Raw genomic sequence first — 20,499 nt, forward strand, 5'->3', positions numbered from 1 at the left:
GAAGCTTCTATAGGACCGGAAGTTTTGGTTGGTTTTTTTTTTTGCATCCATCTGGTGGCCTTCAGAGAGAATGCAGGTTTAAGGTCTGCTCATGTTTATGATGGTGACACAGGAGGCTGGAGCTGATTTGAGGCCCTGAACTGGACCTCTGGACCAACAAACCTACATGGCTTCAGGCTTTAAAACCCAACGCCCACAAACCAAAGGAGTCACAGTGACGATGTTCAGCCTTCATCCAGAGGCCACAGTCAGGAGAAGCTCGTTTCCACCACTGAGACAAAAAAAGGTTTCATCCATGTCACAATTTCCTGCTTTTATCTCAAAATTTCTACTTAATAACTTGAAATTTCGAGTTCTTTTGTCAGTTTTGAGTTATTTTTCTCAGCACTTTAAGTCTCAGACTAACCTTAACCCTAATTTAAAAAAAAAACACATTGTTAAAAAAACATTTTGGAAGTTTATTATTACAAGAAGGAATACTTTTTATGCATCAGCAGTGAACATTAAATAAATCAAAGATTTACTTATGTTATTATGCAGTCACTGAAAAATGGCCAATTTCTCATTCATTTTGCTGGCTGTAATTTGAAAGTTGCGTGTAGATATTTGCATGATACGAAGGTTCTTTATCTCTGTGGTCTGTTCTGAGTTTGTCATTGGCTTCGGGTCTGCTGCAGCTCATGTTACAGATTAGATGGTGTTATCTTGTTCCGGACAGACCACTTATCTCAGTTTGGCAGCTTCATACATGCAGTTTCAAACTTTTATGTACCTAATTTATGATATTAGTGATCAGTAGCATTGGAAGACCAAGTTTCAGCTGGGATGGTCAAGTAATTCCTGTGAGCCAAAATCAGACATCAGACCACTTTAAACACTCAGTTCACACTATTCTTTTCTACTCTTAGATCGGTGTGATGTTGCAGAGAGGTGATTATCCTAATATGGTCATTTGAGGCACAGAAGCTCCACCCACCTGCTGTTCAAATCTTCTGTTTGAGGGGCAGCCAATTAGAAGAACATCAAAAGGGTCTAAAACTGCTTACTTCAGTGCTGCCCCTCAGCAGGCTTCCAGAAGTTGACCAGTTACAAGAAATTTAGGGCCAGGATGAAGTCAGGGCCCAGTATGAGATAAACAAGGACTATTTTGGACTATGAATCATGCAAAGCGGCTCCAGGAGAATCCAAGTGTAAAAATATGGAACTGAAAATGAGTAGGTCACCTTTAATGGCCTATTATTATTATTATATTATAATACTCCGAACTTTACTCACATTCTCTACAGTTTCCATTTTTATTCCCAGCTACGCTCTGAAGCTTTTTGCATAGGAATTTGTTAAAGTATCACATTTAGAACATTTTTTCCTAAATACACATACACATGGTCTTGATGATGCTCAATAATCCAGGTAAGGATGCAACAGTATGGTTCCATCACCCATCCAGGTGGCTTCTTCTGTCTCAGCTGAGAGGAACTCACCTGGATGAGTGATGAAAACGCTGCATTCAGATGGACTGAATCTGTTTATGCTATTTACTTAATTCATTGACTTATCAAAAGTATATCCAGAATCACTGAATGTGAGCTGGGTGGCTCCCAGAATCCCCCTCTGTACAAACCTTAGATTTAATGAAAAGATACCTCAGTAGCATATTCAAGCCTGCAGCTTTAGTGAAACTGTTAGTCGTGTTGGTACACTGGGTGAGTTTTATGCTGATGTCAGTTAAAGTTTGACCTGTAAGGCTACATAATTTCAGTCTAAGCTGGTTTGTAACTTATTCTCTCACTTTATATTCTTCCTGGAAACTTTAATGTATCTGATAAACTAATTGCTCAAAAGGCCTTGAGGCTACATAAATTCTTCATGGCATGAGCAATGGGAAAACCCCATTCACTTCTTCTGGGAAAACATAATTGCAGTTATTTGTAGTAATTGCATTACCTCATAAATCGTGTCCTTAGATACGCTACCAATAAAAATATATTTTTGTATTTTGCTGAAAGTTATTAATTACTGAGTGGGTCCGTGTGGAATAACAGCACACTGCTCCTATCAGGAGGTTTGTTTTCTGATCAGGCACTGAACTTGAGAGGAGTGGAGTCAGAGAGCATGCATCGCCACACACTCACTCCATTCTGGAGGGCTTCATAACACACTTAACACTAATTGGGTTGGAATGGCACTCCATGTAGCGGACCCTCCACGTGAACACGAGACAGAGGGGGTGGGGGGGGCTCAATCAAAGGTAGCCCTTGTGCTGCCTACACGTGCTAACAGCTTCCACTTCCAAAAGGTCCATCTTGCAAGTTTCTGCAAAACATGAAGTTTGGATCAGATCTTCCTTGTTGGAACGTGAGGACTAGCACTAGATAAAGACACGGCACTCGATTCATCTAGAACTAACAGCTGGTTCTCTTTGATCTGGGATGTCAGGATTTTCAGGTTCTTGGGAAATCGGAACCAGCCCCAAAAGTTGGATTTCCAACTTGGAAATTTGGAGTAACCTCCCCTTCAAAATCAAGATGGCTGCTCCAGCCATCAACACAGACCTGTGTACCAGACAGTACAAAAGATGGACGTAGCTTCCAGATCTGAAAAGAGAAGCCAATACAAACATGCATTTTTTTCCAATGGCCACCAGGGTGCGATAGCTGTGGACAGACAATGGATTTTGGTCCTACAGAAGTGCAATGTTATGCACCCAGCACAACAAAGATATAAGACAGAGTAAAACAACACCAGGGCATCAGAGACAAAAGTCAGAAATGTGGGGGGCACGGCTGCAAAGATTGTCACCCGCTCAAAAAACAACTCAAAACCAGACGTCTCAAACCAATGGGCGATGTCACTCTAGCTATAACAATCTTTCTTTGCTGTCCACCTTCTCTCTGTGGACGTGAGACTACAGTTTTTGCACAGATTTGAGACAAAGGTTTGGACCCGTTTGATCCTCAGAAACTCAGTTCCCGAAAGTTCTGCTATTACCCTCTCCAAAATTCATCAGTGTTTCAGTCTTCGCAGACGCTGGAGAAATCCAAAAATGCTGGTCATCTCTTCTCTATGTCATTGACCTCTGCAGAGTCTTCGAGACTATCAGCTGTTGAAAAATGAAACCCAATGCCAAGTGCTGCTGATGGAGCAGATGTTGAACTAACTGTGTTCCCTGAGCTTCAGCTGGAATGCCCCCATGAACAAACAAGCAGCCATGACCATGAAATCGAAGACAGCTGCGCTGACCCTCAACTAAACGAAAGCTGTGGAGCTATCCTGTTTTTTATGTCTGATTAAACCAGTTGTATACACAGGGCTGTTCACCATTTACCTGTGGACACAGATTATTTCTCCTCCATCAGGCCTGTTGGTCATCAACCCTGGAGGGTCAGCCTTGGTCAGGTCCTCAAGGAAAGAAAGCTAAGCCTAGTTTTTCCTCCACTGTTCTGGTTCATTTGGAACCAATAGGTAGTATTTCTGTACTACAATTGGAAAGGCCCCAAAGGCAGATTTCCAGCTTGTAAAGTTGGTAGAACATCACCAAACCTGACCTGCAAGACAGCAGTTCTGACACAAGTGAAAGCTGTGCGAACTGATTAGTGTAAAATTTTATTAAAAAGAACACAAAACTTAAAATCAGGAATTATTTATAAAGGCCAGAATGGATCTGTAACAGGCAGGCAGGAGTTACATGTTAGAAAAGTAAATTCAGCTGTTCTGTCTTCAGCTGCAAGCCCTTCGACAGAGCCAAACAGGAAGAGCAGGGCTGGAAACCCTCGTCAGATCAACAGTGTGACCGCTCACTTCAAGGATTTTTGTCCTTCCTGCTGCCTCACACATCAGAAAAGAGTCTTCACATGCTCCATCCTCATCCATCCACACATGTTGCTCAGACACCTAGACAGTGTCCTAAAGGTCAACTGTAATTTGAACTTTGTGTGCCTTCAAGAAGGTTAAATTAAAGCTAGACAGAAATGATTTAACTGAATCAGCACAAAGAATCTTCTCACCAGAGTTTTTCAAGCTTCCTCTTCTCTGATATTCAGTCAGTTTATGTCAACACTGCATAAAATCACCAGAGTCACAATGGGATGAAACAGCCTGACTTTAATTTACAAACAGTAGAATCACATATACATTATTTCATGTGTCTCGTCTCCAGCAGTCAGTGAACTCATCATCTCGCTGATTCACTGTGGAATTTAAGGCTGTAATTGCTCAGATAATCCAAAGGTTCAGATCCTGATTGTGTAGGAGTCCGAGTGGGTGACGTATCGGACCCAGCGCTGCGATGGGCCGGGCTGGATAGGTGACAGGCGCAGGAAGCGGATCTGCAGCCCCGTGGCAGTGATCTTCGGCAGCTCGAAGCTCAGCCCAACCGGACCGACCTCCAACATGGAAGCCGAGCTGAGGCTGGGCACCTCCAGCTGAAAACAGGTCCACAAAAAGGGAAGGGGGGGGGGTCATCATTGTTAGTTTATAAATCAATGTATGTTCAACCTAGAACTCTGTGATGCATCTTTACTTTGCTTCTATGGGCGAGTGGTTGTAGATAAGTTGGCATCTTTCATGCAAATTACAGGCAACCACTGCAATCTGCTAGCGACCAAAGCGATCAGAAGGAGGTTTTCAGTGTGGCACCGTATACCTCTTTGTGACCAATATCACCTAGAAACTGCCGGCAACTTTGCACATCCACTCACCAACTGGTCAGGGAATTCATAGTTTTTTCCAGCAACTTGTGGTTGCCAGGAGGTTGTCGACCAGTCTTTAGGCCTGTGTGAACGGGGCCTTAGCCAATAGGACAGAGGTGAAAGTAAAAGAACTTATTGTCACATTGATGTTAAATTTTCTGACTAGTGTGGTCCTGATTAATTTGATGCACACACACACAAAGTTATCCACAGGACTGAGCCCACCCCATAATTCAGTAGCGTGTAGAACCTCCTTTAGCAGCAATAAGTTGCAGTGATGGTTTCCTGCCTGGCTTTATCAGTGTTTCACATCACTGTGGGGGAATTTTGGCCCACTCTTCTTCACATGTTGCTTCAGCTCATTGTTTTGTGCTGATACGATGAGTTTGGCCTCCTCCAAATGTGGCACTTTGGTCTCGTCCGTCTAAAGGACATTGTTCCAGACGTCTTGTAGTTTGCAAACCTAAGCTCTGCTCCATGACCTTTTTAGAGAGAAGAGGCTTTCTCCTGTGACCCTTCCAAACAAGCCATACTTGTTCAGTCTTTTTCTAACTGAGCTGTCATAATCTTTAACCTTTAACATGCTAACTGAGGCCTGCAGAGTCTGAGATGGAGCTCTTGAGTTTTTCTGCAGTCTCTCTGAGCACTGCTTGGGGCTCTATGGAGCTGCAGACCAAAAGGTCATTTTTAATATGACGAATTGAGACCATTTGTAAACTGTACAAAAATGCCTTTCTCTGAGTATTAGGGACATCACAGCACCACGAGCCGCTTACAGCATCCTCCATTTTGATTTGTGGCATCACGTGACCATTTCACCTCTCCTAACCTCAGTGTGTAACTATCACTTGGAGGCGGGTGTCCTTTCCTAAATCGTTAAAAGACCAATCAGCACGAACAGCAGAGCAGAGTGACAGCATTTTATGGATGAAATTGACTTCACTTTAAGAAAAACCAAAGTAAATGAGAGTTGTTTTGTTTTTTACTTTGGACATATAACAGACTCTTTGCTTTGGGAAGTAGAATAAAATGTGGCCTTTTTGATCTAGAAGCCAGTGAAAATAATTATTTGCATTTTCAAGATGAGTTCAGGTTCAAAAATGAGTCAGAAAATGAAGAATGTGTAATTTAAAATCCCACTGCTGGATATTCACTGTCAGTCACCAGCTCTGGACGGCAGCCACCATCAACCATCTTTAATTACATTTATGTGTTAGAAAAATTACATTTTGACCCAATGATCAAAAGAGTCAATACATTTTATCATTTGTATGAAAAAAATCCTCTGTGTTTTACCAATATTCCCCCCTCACATGTCACATGTGGTCACCTTGAACAGGGCTGAGAGCTGCGTCCCTCCGGCGAAGCGAGGGATCTGCCAGACGACGGCCCTGCTCTGAGGCTTCAGCTCGGCACTCTGATCCGGGCTGCTCAGCTCCTGCGACAAACTGAGCAAACAGAACAAACAACCTGAGCAATTTCATTCACACCTGACAACACGCCAACCTGCTGCAAACAACAGATGACCCCTGAAGGAGTTCACAGGTCACCTGGCTGGTGTTAGGGAGATAATCTCAGGCGTGAAGTGGCGAGGCAGCGAAGCTTTCAGACATGATTTGATAGATAATCCTGACGGCAGCTTTCAGCTGACGTAACCGTCATTTTCCACAACACCGCTCCATCCAAAACATAATGAACGGAGAGCTGCTGCTTCAACATGAGCTTTCACAGCCCATTTACGCCGCCATCACCTCCTCTCTTCATTCATTCTGACGGAAGTGTGTCTAACCTGGTGCAACTTCTGCTGCAAAACAACTTACATCAAGAGGAAGGATACAATGCTGGTCAATCACACGCAGATCTCTGCAACAGTTTACGCAATAAATGTAAAGTTAGGCCGCAGATGGGACTTTCTTTATTGCTCAAAGCCCTCTGGAGATTCTCTGGTTGGGGAAAGATTAGATTAGCATTGTTTTTCAGAATTTAGTCCAAACTTTGAGAGATTTCTCTCAAAGTTTGTGTCAAAAATGGGGGGCTCTGGCCTGGACTATTAGGTTAGATTTATGGTGTGTTTACATTAAACACTAAGCAAAGTTTTAATGTGTCACGATTGGTGCAAACTGATTCAAATCCACGCAGCACCCAGGACCCCCTTATGCCTCACAGCCGGACTCTTCTGTGTGGAGCTCCGGTTTCTCCTGCCAACAAAACAACAGTCCAGGACACTCTTGCCAAAAAAATAAATAAATAAAAAATACATCAATGTAATTTAATTTTTTCTGGGTGATGCAAATAGAGATGAATTTGTGTGTTCAAGTTGAAAATAATCAATTTGGGCAAAAATATCTTCACGCTGAGTCACGAAAGCTGAGATTCTCGCACAGATGACCAGGACAAGCTTACCGTCACTGTTTGTAAGCTACCAGAGGCTCCGAGAAAAGGGACCGACTTCCTGCCAAGTTGTGAAAGACTATCGCTCAAAAGTTTTACAGTATCCCAAGTTTTCTAGTTTTTTATTGAAATTTGAGCAGTTTAAATAAAGGGATCGAACAAATAAAGTCAAAAAAGAAATCATGGAATCTATTTATAAACCAAAATGTAAACTTCTGACTGATCGGAGCAGCCTCCTCTGGCAGGAGTAACAGCTGAACACACTCCTCCTACAGTGGAAACCAAATATTCTTCAGAAAGTTCTTCCCAACTCTGTTCCAGACATTCCCATAAATGTGAGGCACTTGTAGGTTGCTTTGCTTTCACTCTTCTGTCTAGTTCATCCCAAACCAGCTCGATGGGGTTTAAGTCTGGAGACTGTGGCTACTTCGTCTTTTCCAAGCTTACTATCTTGTTCTTTTTTCCTAAGGTAGTTCTGGCATAGCTTGGACTCGTGTTTTGGGTCATTATCTTGCAGTAGGATGAACCTCTGACCAACTAGGTGCATACCAGTGGGTACTGCGTGGTGCTGCACAATGCTGTGGTAGCCGTTTTGGTTCAGGGTGCCTCTGTACAAGTCACCAATCCTGGATCCAGGAAACCAGCTCCAGACATCACGCTTCCTCCTCCATGTTTGACAGCTGATGTCACACACTGAGGAACCATCGTTTCGCCTGCTCGACAACGTACAGAAATCCTGTGTGACGAACCCAAGATTTAAAATTTTGACCTTCCTCCAGTCTTCAGTAGTCCAATGGTGGTGTTTGAGGCCCAGGAAAGCCTTTTTCTGACATCTTAGCAATGCTCGACCTGCCAACCCTGAAACACGAAGTCTGTGCAGCTGAAACTCAGACTTGCTTATTACGAGCACAGTCCTGTGAGCCGCCCATCACACGAGCTGTCTTCTGATTTTGTTGTAACGTTGGGTCTGCCAGACCGCTTCCTGTCAGTTTCCCCCAGTTTTTCACTTTCTCAAAGGCCTTTGGTATCATTCTGAAATCGACATTCAGTTTTGGTAACCTTACCTTTTTTTTTTTTTTTTTTACCTTTGTACCATTATAAGCTGTTTATTGGACTTGACAATAAAAAACTGGAAGAACTGGGCTGTTCTGAAACCTTTGACCAGTCCTGTATGGTACCACCACCTGATTCTAGCTAGAAGCTCTACTCCGACTTCACCAACTGCCCGAATTCACTCCAGCGACTAACATTAGGTGAAACATGTGATATGAACACACAATCAGAACACCAATATACGCCCGACTTATCATCAGACCGGGTGTAGGCCCTGTTGGTGTCCTCCACCCTTGGACGGATGTTGGATGGATGTCCTGCTGTGGTGTGTTTGAGAGGCTTTTAAATAACCTGATGTGTTTTTCATTGATTTACTGGGTTGTCTTTCACATATTGTGAGAACCTAAAGCAACACAACCCCATCAACGCTGTGTTGCCCCGCGTCAGTCAGCAGAGGTGTTTTCATCTCTAACGAGTCTAAAGCTGCTGCAGCAGTAAAAGCTGAGGCTCATGGTCCTCCACACATCACTGACCTTAATTTCCATGACTTTACTTAACAAATAAGAGCCGCTTCCTCCTACTTTGCTGATGTTGTTTCCCATTTAAAACATTTCTGAGAACAGACACAGCCTTCAAGTGTGATTTCCCCACAGAGACGAGCAACTCCTGTCTGGACCGAAGCTTCCTGTTCAGACAGGTGCGTCAGTGATGCACAGAAGAACAACACCTGAGTCACATTCAAATGGAACCACAGCAACAGGCTGATGCTGCGTTTTCTTTTCTTTTTACATACAGACTGATTTGCATGAGAAGCAGCAGCTGGTTTGAATGGCAGCGCCTCACCTCACAGAGCCTTTGGGAACGGGGATGGTGGCGCACACGTTGATGGCAGCACTGTGAAAACAATGACATCATCATCATCAACTTGATCAGCCTAATCCTCAGCCTGTTATTATCACGAGTGCTCTCTGCTCAGCCCTTTGCTCGGGTGCTGCAGTAACACCTCGACTTCAACCACACAAACTGTACTCATGATTCAGATTCAACATTTACGTGATCCTCACTTTGTTCGTCTAAAATCCATGCCTGTGATGTTAACTGGGTTTAAAGCAACATCAAATGTCAATATTTTTGAAGATATTGTATCAAAGTATTCAGGATTATTCAACCAGATTTACAGTAATACAGTAAGCAGGTTTGATGCTCGTTTTTCCCCAGTCCTCTGCATGATTCACAGATCAGAATAATCCTTCTTTATCTTATTCTGTCTGGATGCAGATGAGAACAGGAGGAGGAGACGGCAGCAGCAGACAAAGGATGAACAGAAAGAAGTCAGAGAGTAAAACCAGAAGCAGTAAAATCACTGCTAACAGCTCAGTTATTCTCATTCATCAAACTCCAAAAACACTTCCCATCATGCCTCTGGACTGCATTTTCCCTCAGAGCCCCGCTCACTGTTTCCTGTTACACTCAGGATGAACATCTTTTGTTAAATTGGTGTTGGCCCTTTAAAGCAGCAGCTGACAGGCTGCAGCTCGGGCCATTTCCAGCATGGAGGACGTGAATTATTCAAACACACCTGCTGCACCTGCAAACAGCCTCATCCGAGCCCGTCTGCTGCTTCCAACATCTGAAGCTTTTTCTTTTATTGACAGCTTGTAAAAATACTTGATGGCTGGAATACAAACAGACCTCTTTGGTGGCAGATCGCAGCGAAGCTTCATGTACATCAGGAGCCTGCAGAGAGAAGAAACACCAGCTTCAAATGCCTCAGAAAAACCATTCAACCAACTTTATTTACACAGAACTGTTCAAAGTCACAAAGAGCTTCACCTACAAGATGGAAAATAAAATCAGTGAGGTGCTCCAGTTTTTATAGATTACATACAAACTCTCTGATGTGTTTTTACTCTGACAGGTCAGCATTTTGGTTTACAGTGAAAGAACTGAATGAGTGAGTTAGGCTGCTAAATGTGTCCAAAAAATAGAATTTAAGCTGAAATTATTCATATTCATTTAATCAATGTTTCAATTTCAAGTTAAATTAATAATTGAATAAATGCTCCTGACCTCAGGACCCAAATTCCTCTGCTGCAGTTCCTCTCATGTCCACTAGAGGCTCCACAGTGAGTCAGGGCCCACAGACTCCCATGTTAAAATTTCACAGCAGAATAAACGTGTTTACGGCTGATACAGAAACTGCTTTGGTCCCTGTAGCTAATTTCCCCTTCATAGCACCTGTTATGACCTGGATTAAGGATTAAAGTTTGCCTTATTGGGGGCGTGGCCTCTTTGACTGACAGGTGGATGATGACACAGGCGGCTGTAGCTGCTAGCTGTCTGCTAGGCTTCACCTCAGCTAACTGGAGTCCCTGAACTGGATTATGTTTGTGCTGCTGAAGCCTTTTGGAGCATTTTTAATGCAAATATCTGACCAATCATATGGCTGCTGTGGCTTCATTGGACTAACAGAGCCTCCAAGGAGGCGGAGCTCCAGTTTGGGTGAGTGAAATCCTAGGACCATTAGCTGACAGCTTAGCAGTCCACCCTCTTATCCAGATATGGTCGCTTCTTGCTCCAAAAAAAAAACATAGCGGTGGTTTCTGGCGTTTGAGGTTTTCTGTCTTTTATGTACAGTCTGAGTCTCTGTAGGTTTTGCTAAGAACAGACATTATCCATAAAAACAGATCATGAGAGGGGAAACCTCAGATTTTAATCAGGCTGAGTCTGAAGTGTAACTGTGGATGAAGTGTGCTCACAGGTCTCAGCTCTCTCACTGGGGGTGCAGCTGTTACGGGGATCATAAAGCTGATGGCTGCAGCTACAAGAATAGAACCTCAGCGGCACTAAAGCAGCAGGAAACGATGGAAGAAAGCATGCTAACAGGGTGTGGGCTGAAAACTGCTGAAGCAGCCTGCTTCCTGTTTTCCAGCAGAGTTTTCCTTTTGTGTGTGTTAAATGTCAGTCTGAGCACTGAAATCTCAGCTCAGGGAAGCCTGCAGAGCACACAGATGAAGAATGAGGTGGTTATACCTGAGAGGGACCATCAGAGCTCATTCAAACTTCACCTGCGTGAGGTGCAGCAACACGGCCTGCTTATACTGTCTGTCCACAGTGTAGGATCCACCTTTAAATTGGACATCTCCTCCCAGTAGTTTCAGCCATCAGGCACTGAGTGAGGGATGTGTGATAAATCTGACCTTTGTGTAAAGACCTCTTTCATGTTTTACTGTTTTTTATGTTGTTTCTCTTTTTTACTGTTTCTCTCTGTTACTGATATTTGTTCTTTAGGCACTGATTGAACTTACTGGTTTTATAATGATCATTTTATGGACTCAAATAGTTCTGGGTGAGTGCATCAGCTACCGCCGTCTGTGTCGCCAAACACCTGTCAGTCAAAGAGGCCGCGCCACATTTTAACGTGGGAGTCTACAGGGACTGCTGGAGCCTCCGGTGGACTGCAGAGGAACTGCAGGTTTTTTAAACCCCAAACGTTGCTGATTTAAACTGAAGAACAACAAAGATGTGGCTTGTGTACCTTCCTCCGTTGTCTCTCTCAATGGTCGGGAAGAGACGGAAGGGCAGCACTGACGGCAGGTCGTCGCTCAGCTGGTACTGCATCACCGTTTGCTGTGACGAGAGGAGATCAAGAAGGGCAGTCAATAACAGAGGACCAATCACTGATGATCAATACACACAGTTAAACTCAGAGTTCGAGCAGACAGAAACCAAACCGAGCCCTGAATCACGGTTCTCTGTGACTCTGTCGGGACCATAATTTCCATAATGAACATCATGTTTTATTAGTAAGACTGAAACCACCAACTTAGACCATAAACTCATCAGGAAAGTGTTCCCCTATATTTAGATATAAGGGGCAGCTGTGGCTATGGTGGTGCAGCAGGTCCACTAATGGCTGGTGGTTCAGCACCTGACCCCTGCACATGCCAAAGTGTTCTTTAGACAGAAAGTAGCCCTACACGGGTGACAGTGGTGTCATTTACGGTGGACAAATCAACATTAGTTACTGTGACTCGGTGGCTCCAGCTTTGAGCCCAGCGTGGTGCAGCTTTTAACAATGGAAGGTCTCATTTTGGACAAAAAGGCGTCTCTGAGTTAGTTTCACTGCTTTTCTGGAACCAGGTGGTTCAAGCAGAGTTTGAAATCAGAGCAGCAACAACCCAAAGGCAGCGGGATCACCTCTCCCTGGCTGGGACACAGGCGGAGGATCCGATGGCTGTCGAACTCGTCCAGTCGGACCGCCTGGTGGAAGCTGCACTCATCGACCGAACGGCAGCGCCATAACCTGAAAGGAGCAAACACAGCAGGTCAGACCCCCCCCCCTCTCATTCTGCAGCCTGCACAGCCTCAATGAGGCACCATAGTTTCATAAAAATAATAATAATAAACTGGGAAACATCATCCTGATATTCTCTGTAAAACATCAGACTAATTTGAATCTGGATATTCTTCTGGATCCACAGTGCTCTGGAAACCCTGCAAAGATCCACTCCATCATTTTCCATCACAACGCCAATAAAACAGAACGCTGCATCCTGAAACAGGGTGACGACTCTTAACCAGCACCGCGCAGTACGTGCAGACGTTAAGCCTTTAAATTCAACATGAAATAAATTAACAGGCAAATAATAGCAAAATAAAGACACACTTATCTGTAAAATGCAACGACACAAACAGCAGCAGGAAATGAAATCTGTGAGGAAATGAAGTCAGGCTGTTTTTAATAAAGCCGGCAGGATGAAGCATATTTATGAGGCACGGCTCAAACTTTCATCTGATCACAGAACAGCAACACGTGGGTGTGATGTTTGTATTTAACATGACAAACTCTCAAACTCGGCGTCCTGCAGTCAGTGTGCAGGTGTACTCATTATAAACAGCCTCACACATATAAATCATAACTGGTTAATGGTTAGTATAAGATGATCCACACGGGACATTATTCAAACATTTATCAGTAATAAACCAACTATTAAAACGTGTAACACAAATATGTGCTCTGCACTCTACGTCTACGGTCACATTTAACAGTAGAAATTAAATAACTTGATTTATGAGCCGTTCATGTCACTTAAATTACAGTTTGTCTGAATCAGTGCAGAAACACTCAGACCCACTTTCAGCATTAAAAAAAGGGCCGATATTTGTGGGAGGGTCCGTCCATTAGAAACGGTTTGGAGGTTTTGAGTGGATCATGAACTCCTCTGTAGACCAAAGTATTCAGAGTCTGTCCCACAGCTGAAGCTGGGGCCAAACTGGGTCACCAACAGGACGATGATCCAAGCACAGCAGCAAGAATGAAGGTGCTGAAACGGCCCAATCAGAGTCCAGACTCAGCCTGCTGAATGCTGTGGGGATGGGCCTTCAGAGAGCTGTGCATGAATGAAAGCTGCAAACCTCACTGAGCTGAAGCTACGCTGTGAAGGAGGCCAAAACTCCCCCAGTGTGATGTGAGACACTGATAAAATCAGGCAGGAAACCTTCAGTGCAGCTTATTGCTGCTGAAGGAGGTTTGATAAGCTGCTGAATGGCGGGCACACCAAGCTGGTTAGCAGTTACAGGACTGCACACAGACCTGTGAGGACACACTCATCCAGAAATGCTCTACCTTGGTTTTACTTGTCAGCTCGAAGTGTGCCCACTCTTTTCTAAAGGAGCTCCTCAGGGTTCCATATTAGAACCACTCTCCATATATAAATATTATCTGTCAAATGCCTCATCCCACTTTTACACAGACACTGTTATCTATTGTTCTCTCCTTCAGTGGTACAGTCTCTGGTTCTTTCTTCTTCTTCACCAACAAATTGGACCGGATCGTTAGAACAGCTGAAAAGTGATTAAATAAACTGCATCATCGAGCTGTCTGCAGGAACGCCCGGTTCACTGTTACTGAGAACGCTCTTTATTCTGAGCTAGTTAAAAAGGTGCAGGAAGGATCATTTGTGCCCAATGATATCAGAATACTGAAGAATAAGGAGTTTTAAAAGTTTATTAAAGTTTTATGTATATGTATGAATGTGTGTTGATGATCATCATCAGTTTGTGAACTGAAGACAACTTTATCGTCCACTGATGTGGACAATAAAGTTATTCTATTCTGTTCTATTCTTCTTCAGAGGGCCCTGTTCAGTCACTGCTCAGCACACACTGTGGTTTTTATCAGTGCTGTTCACTCTGTGATGACTGCATTCAATAAATACATAAAGGTTTGGTATTTTTACAGATTTTTGGATGACTCAACAGCAATGAGCTGCACTGTGTTTGTGTGTTTTACCTCTGAGCTGCGACTTGCCGATGCTGAACTCCTCGTTCAGGCCGATTCGCATCTCTGTTAAAGAGCAGAGCAGGTTAGAGACAGCATGGATACACCTGTACCTGCTACACCTGTACCTGCTACACCTGCTGAGACCAAACAGGACAAGATGATAACACGTTCCAACTTCAGATACCAGGAAAGGAACAAATCCCATTTTTAAATATATTTGAACACATTCCTGTGTATTGTAAACATACTGATTCACCCTGAGGTGCCCGATCAGCTTGATTATCCTCAGAAGAGTCAAACTGCTGATCTTACAAGTTCAGAGATGTTGTAGGAATCTGAGTGTGCCTGAAAATAAAGCGACACGTGGAGCGCTCCTAAAAGTGTGCGTGCTGCAACTTTAAAGTCAGGCTTCAGAAACAATCACAACCATTAATGCAAAGATTTAAACCTGCAGCAGCTCGTCAGCCTTCATACAGCAGATGAGAACACACTCGTGGGGCGGGCCATGTTCAGTTAGTGTTGTTGTTGTTGTTGCAGTTGTGCTGCGTTTGAACCCTGTGTTTGTGATGTTTTTATGGTTGCTGAGAGTGAAGATCAGACACTTTATGACTCATCAGTCTGTTCACATAGTAACAGGAAACACAACAACAACAACAACAACAACAAGTGTTTACAGGAAACAGAAAAAATCCTCCTGAGTACACAAAGAGCTGCAAACACACCCGACAGAAGTATAACAACAACACTCAGATTTTCAGTCTTTTAAGCTTCACCGATGGTCACTGATTGGCTGTTGCATGGACCATCTGTGACATCATTAACCTGAATGACAGGTGTCAGAACTCCTGCATTACAGGTACTGAAGGACGGACACGCTCACACACACGTGTCATTTCAGACACACACCGCTGTTCACGAGGGCAACAACTGGGAAACGCACAACCAGTCGCTCTGTTTGTTGGTACCTGAAACATTAGTGGGTTAAACTAATTATTCATCCATCCATTTCCTTCTGCTTATCTGGGGCCGGGCCGCCCAGACCTGCCTCTCTATTACTCATATTTCTTATTCCTGTTATGTTACCACCCCAACACACAACAGCGCCTCTCTCAATCAGTCAGCAGGAACAGCCAAAGAGACACCAGCGAGCGTGATCTCTGTCGCTGTGAGGCGGCTGCTTCGAGTACACGACGAGTTTCTTTCACCCGCTGCGTCCTCGATAAGGCCACAGTGGTATTGATCACTGATATTCCTTTGAAAAATAAACCCAAGTTTTCTGATGTGTATTTGGGTGGACGGGAGCATCTGATTGGAAACGATGGCCCACTAACCCCTTCACTTCCAGCACCCTCAGGTCCACCTGTGGGACGCCTCCACAGACCCCACCTGTATCTCACCTGAGCAGCTCGGCATGTAGCACTTCACTCTGATCTCGCCCTCCACGTCCGCCTTCATCAGAACTCCCTGCAGCACAAACCAGAGTTCAGCACAGCTGCGAAACCCAAACCAGCCCAACAGGTTTTTATCAAATAATTATAATTCAGTGTTTTTGGGACAACCACATTTCTGCTACTGTGACACCACAAAGTGTTCTGTTCTCATCTGTTCTAAACTCAGGACAAGGACTTGTTTCCGTTTTCAGGGCGACCGCTGCCGTCACGCTGCGTTTACTCACGTTGGAACCGATGACGACCGTCATCCTCTCAATCACGTCCACGAATATCTCGCTCTTCCCTCCCTGGAAAACCAGACAAAGACAGATCAGATGATCCGAAGCTGCGACACGAGTACTTTTTTCCAGGAAGTGTTCAGTCTGGGAGCAGACTATTTACTGAAATGTGTGAGTTTTAATGGCTCAAGTTCCCATGAACCTGATCCAGCTCAGCTTTTACAAACTCAGAGAACAACAACAACAACTCCCATTTAAAACAGGATTTCAGGTTTTTCTGTTTTAGCTTCAGCTTTAAACTCCTCAGGTCATCTGTTTGTACAGAATATCAAATGTTTTACAGCAAAAACAAAACCTAAATATAAAACTGAATATAACGACTGCCTTCAGCTTTGCTGCTGACAGAGGAAACTGTGCTCTGTGGAAACGAGCCCAGAGATCCTCCACAGACTTGATATGAGAGCAGCGTGTTTTTCACCACTCGGTGACGCTGTCGGCGTCTTCACGCTCAGGTGTTTCGTCCCGCGGGTGTGTCGGGGTTTACCTGCTCTCTGCTGGACTGGATGGGCCGGGTGGCCGCAGAGCTCGGAGCCACTTTGCTCTGCTGCGTCTCTGCTCCAAACTACGACGGAAACAAAGAAATAAAACGGTGAACAACACCGTGAATCCAGACGGGCAGCTGACTGCAAACAGAACACTTTCAGCCAAAGATAAAAGCCACCGTACACTCATCAAAGCCAGGCTGCGGCTCTGTGCCAGCATAAGGTTAAAAAATCCAGAGAAGGTTTTAGCTGATTCCCTTCTACACGTCTAAGCTGGAAATCTTAAAGTGGGCGGGGCATTCAAGCTGCTTCAGCCTGAAAACTGTATTTCTTGCATCTGCCTGCTGCTTTGCAACCCGCATCCACCCCAAATCCTCTCACGTTGTTCCTGACCTAATCACACACACACACACACACACACACACACGCACACACGCGCGCACACACACACACACACACACACACACACGCGCGTGCACACACACACACACACACACACACACACGCGCGCACACACGCACGCACGCACACTGTAACGATGTACCGTACGCAGGCCCTGCAAAGACCCAGCGCATCAGTCTGAATCAGGCATTACTCACAGATAATCTAACAGGTCAAATCAGGACAAAATGAATTTTTACTTCCTGGTTTCACAATCACACATTTCACCTGAGGACCATCTGCACAGCAGCGTTCCCTGGATTTTAAAATGGGAGCCCCAGAAAAAAAAACACTGGGAGGAGGTGGGAGTTTATTTTCTGTATTTAGCAAAAAAGCTTCAGGTGTGCACCAAGACAACAATCTGAGGAGGTCACACAGTGGTGCCACTGCAGGCTTCCCATTAAGGTGGAGCATGTTGCACCCACCCATCTGTCAAAAAAGATTATTATAATCCTTTTACTAATTTATAAAATCACTGAAAGGACAGATATTCATTTTTCAGCCCAAACTCTCGAGTCATCGTTTTTCTCTGCAGCTGAAACAGTAACATCGTTTAAACAGTTTTTATTATATTTTAGTGCATCAGGCTCTGAATCCAGTTCTTATGCAGCTGCTTATTTCTCGATGCCTCTGGAAAAAACCTCGAACCATCTGAAAGCTGCTACAAACATAAATGACTCTCGAGAGCTCCAGAGGACCGATGGACGTGGGTCGCCTGCTCTCGTCCCGTCTCTCCTCTGCCTTGAAGTTATATATAAGTTATATATATAAAACATCTGAAAACAAAGTAGAGGGTGGAGTCAGGCGGTGCTACTGTACCAGGCCCACGTTGCTGAGGTCAAACAAGCTGAACGGCCTGGAGGAAACGGCTTCAGTCTGGATGAAGTTCTTCAGGACGTCAGAGGACGTCGTCTGGATGTAACCGTAGTCCTGAGACACACACACACACACACACACACACACACACACACACACACACACACACACACACACACACACACACACACAGACACACACACACAGACACACACAGAGGGGGTTGTTTACATGAGCAGATGTCCATCAAATGAAAATGTGACTAAATGCTTGTTTCTTTCTAACAGAGATGGAGCTGGAGGCCAGAATAATGTGTCTTTACTCATAGAAAAGCTCGTGGAAAACATGCTGGGAAGTCTAAGATTATTAATTACTCCACAGTAAATAATCTTCACTGGAAGACTGAGTGATAGAGTTCATCTAAACTGCCTCCAGTTGGGTTTTATCTGTGACACTGTTTGTGGTATTCAAAGAGCTAAAGGTGTAGCTGTGGTGAGAATGATGAGTGATCTGAATGATGTGGCTCTCTTGGCGTTACTCTCGGGTGGCCCTCAGGATGTGCTCGGGCGGTTCTGAATGTCTGTATCTGAGGCCACGTTTATGGGCCGGGTTTGGCAGCAGGTATGAGCTTGTGCTGCTTGTAGAATCAGTTCAACTGATTCAGAGCAGGATGGACGTCGTCTCCCTTTGAATGCGGTCCAAGAGGTTTCCTGGAGACATCTGGCCTCCAGATCCACCGAGAGGAACTGGAGAGTGTTGCTGGGGACGTCTTAGAATAATGCTACTACGACCCCACTTTGTATAAGGGGAAGGAAACATGCATGGACCATGATTTCCAAAATAAAAATCATGTCATATTCAGTAGGCCTTGAAACCAGGGACTGAGACCATGAGGTCATAGATCGAGTGCTCATTTTCTCACAGGCTTCTATACAATCTGACCAGTGGAGTCACCCCCTGCTGGCTATTTGAAAGAATGCAGGTTTATGGGTTGTTTCAGACCCAGAGGCTACGTCCATCTTTAGCAGTCTCTAGCACAGCCACTGCTCATTAGAACTTTGCTCTAGAGCGCCACCGGCAGTCAAGAGGGGTGGAGACTCACCACGACCTCGTCCAGTAGTTCGTAGATGAGGGCGAAGTTCATCTGCACCGACTTCTCTGACAAGCTGCCGCAGTAATCTTTAACCAGAGCTGCTAACCTGCAACACAGAGTGAAGCCGTGACATCAGCAGCTGCTCTTCTACAGATCCTCACACTGTCTGAGATCACAGCTAACATCCTCAGCTTACAGCTGACCTCATACCTGTTGAGAAACTCGATGATGGTGAACGGCGAGGAGTCGGCTGTGGTCGTGGCGACCCAATACAGTCCTCCCTGCCTGATGTGGACAAAGTAAAGATCCCTGTGATTCTGCAGGAGAAAAGGTCCAGCAGAGTTGTGATGGTTAACAGACGTTAGTAGAAAATTACTGTCATTTATAATCAAAATGTTAAAATCTTAAATCTGCTGCTCATCGTTGGTTTAAATCCTCATAAAATGAATATTTTTGAGCTAACTGCAGTCCCTGAACTGGACCTCTGGACCATCTTTGTGCTGTTGGAGCCTTTTTAAAACAATTATCTGACCAATCATATGGCTGCTGTGTGCTCTGGATGTTACTGATCAGCAGGTATTTAAAGATGCCATTGTTTATTTACCATGACGACCGGAGGCTGGTCTCCGGTCAGCGCTGTGACCTTCTCATAGAAAATACCAACGACGTCGCTGCCAGCTTCTCCACGGACTGCCAGGTCGGGTCAAGGTCGATGTTTCCACAGAAAACAGAGACAGGCAGCGAGCCGAGGAACAGACTGATGCCATTTTTATGGAAGACCAACACTGCCAAAATATATTTATAACAAATGTCTAATAAATGGGGGAACTAATCAAAGAATAAATACAGAATCAATCAGGAGCAAGGGCCGTTTTGTTCCTCCACACCGCTTTCATTTAGCTGCTTCCTGCTGTGGGAACAGAAGGATACAGTCTTTGTAGATGAGGTGGTCCCCCTTCGAGGACAAGATGAAGACCTGGGAGATCATCCTGCTGTGAGACACACAAAACACAAAATAATATTTATTTATGAATTCACGTTACAAACAAAAGGGCCAAATATTCATTATTTCTGAGCCAAAGGAGCCTGACAGGAGACGCACCAAACTCTGTATCTGACTAAATTTGAGGCGTCCGTGTAAAGAAATGCAACAATAACTGATCCGGTGTTTCTCGGGACTCTCAGACTAGTTTGTGTGGATCAGCTAACTTTGATAAACATGCAGTAAAATAAAGTTTGATCTGTGATTCCAGCTTCAGCTTCGCCTAAATAGCCAACCTGACATGACTTTGAGGTGACAATAAAACCTTTGGGGCTTTGTCATTTCTAATTATTCTTATGCCGAATTAGATTTCACCACCAAAGTATTCTGAAAACTCCTCAGATGTGACTTTAATGTGTACGGGAGCTACAAGAGGAGTCAAAATACTTCAAAATGACTTCAGGCTAAAGCGCCGAGCACGCATAAATTAGCTTTTAACGCTCGTTTAAAGAAGCTGCGGTTGATAACAGCCGGTGAT

At 44.4% G+C, this 20,499-nt stretch overlaps 1 protein-coding gene across 1 annotated transcript; it reads right to left on the reverse strand.

Moving 5' to 3' along the window:
* Window positions 1–4,086: 4,086 nt before the first annotated feature.
* On the reverse strand, window positions 4,087–19,968 carry ap4m1 (adaptor related protein complex 4 subunit mu 1). Its single transcript, XM_030747326.1, is given in 16 exon segments — window positions 4,087–4,421; window positions 6,019–6,136; window positions 8,976–9,026; window positions 9,825–9,869; window positions 11,671–11,762; window positions 12,333–12,418; window positions 12,421–12,438; window positions 14,428–14,481; window positions 15,816–15,882; window positions 16,094–16,156; window positions 16,632–16,709; window positions 17,890–18,000; window positions 18,989–19,085; window positions 19,190–19,296; window positions 19,584–19,669; window positions 19,910–19,968. Coding segments are annotated over 16 exon segments (1,323 nt in total). The 5' UTR covers window position 19,968; the 3' UTR covers window positions 4,087–4,229.
* Window positions 19,969–20,499: the final 531 nt, after the last annotated feature.

Source organism: Archocentrus centrarchus, chromosome 14 (assembly GCF_007364275.1).
Source record: "Archocentrus centrarchus isolate MPI-CPG fArcCen1 chromosome 14, fArcCen1, whole genome shotgun sequence".
In the NCBI taxonomy this organism is placed as follows: Eukaryota; Metazoa; Chordata; class Actinopteri; order Cichliformes; family Cichlidae; genus Archocentrus; species Archocentrus centrarchus.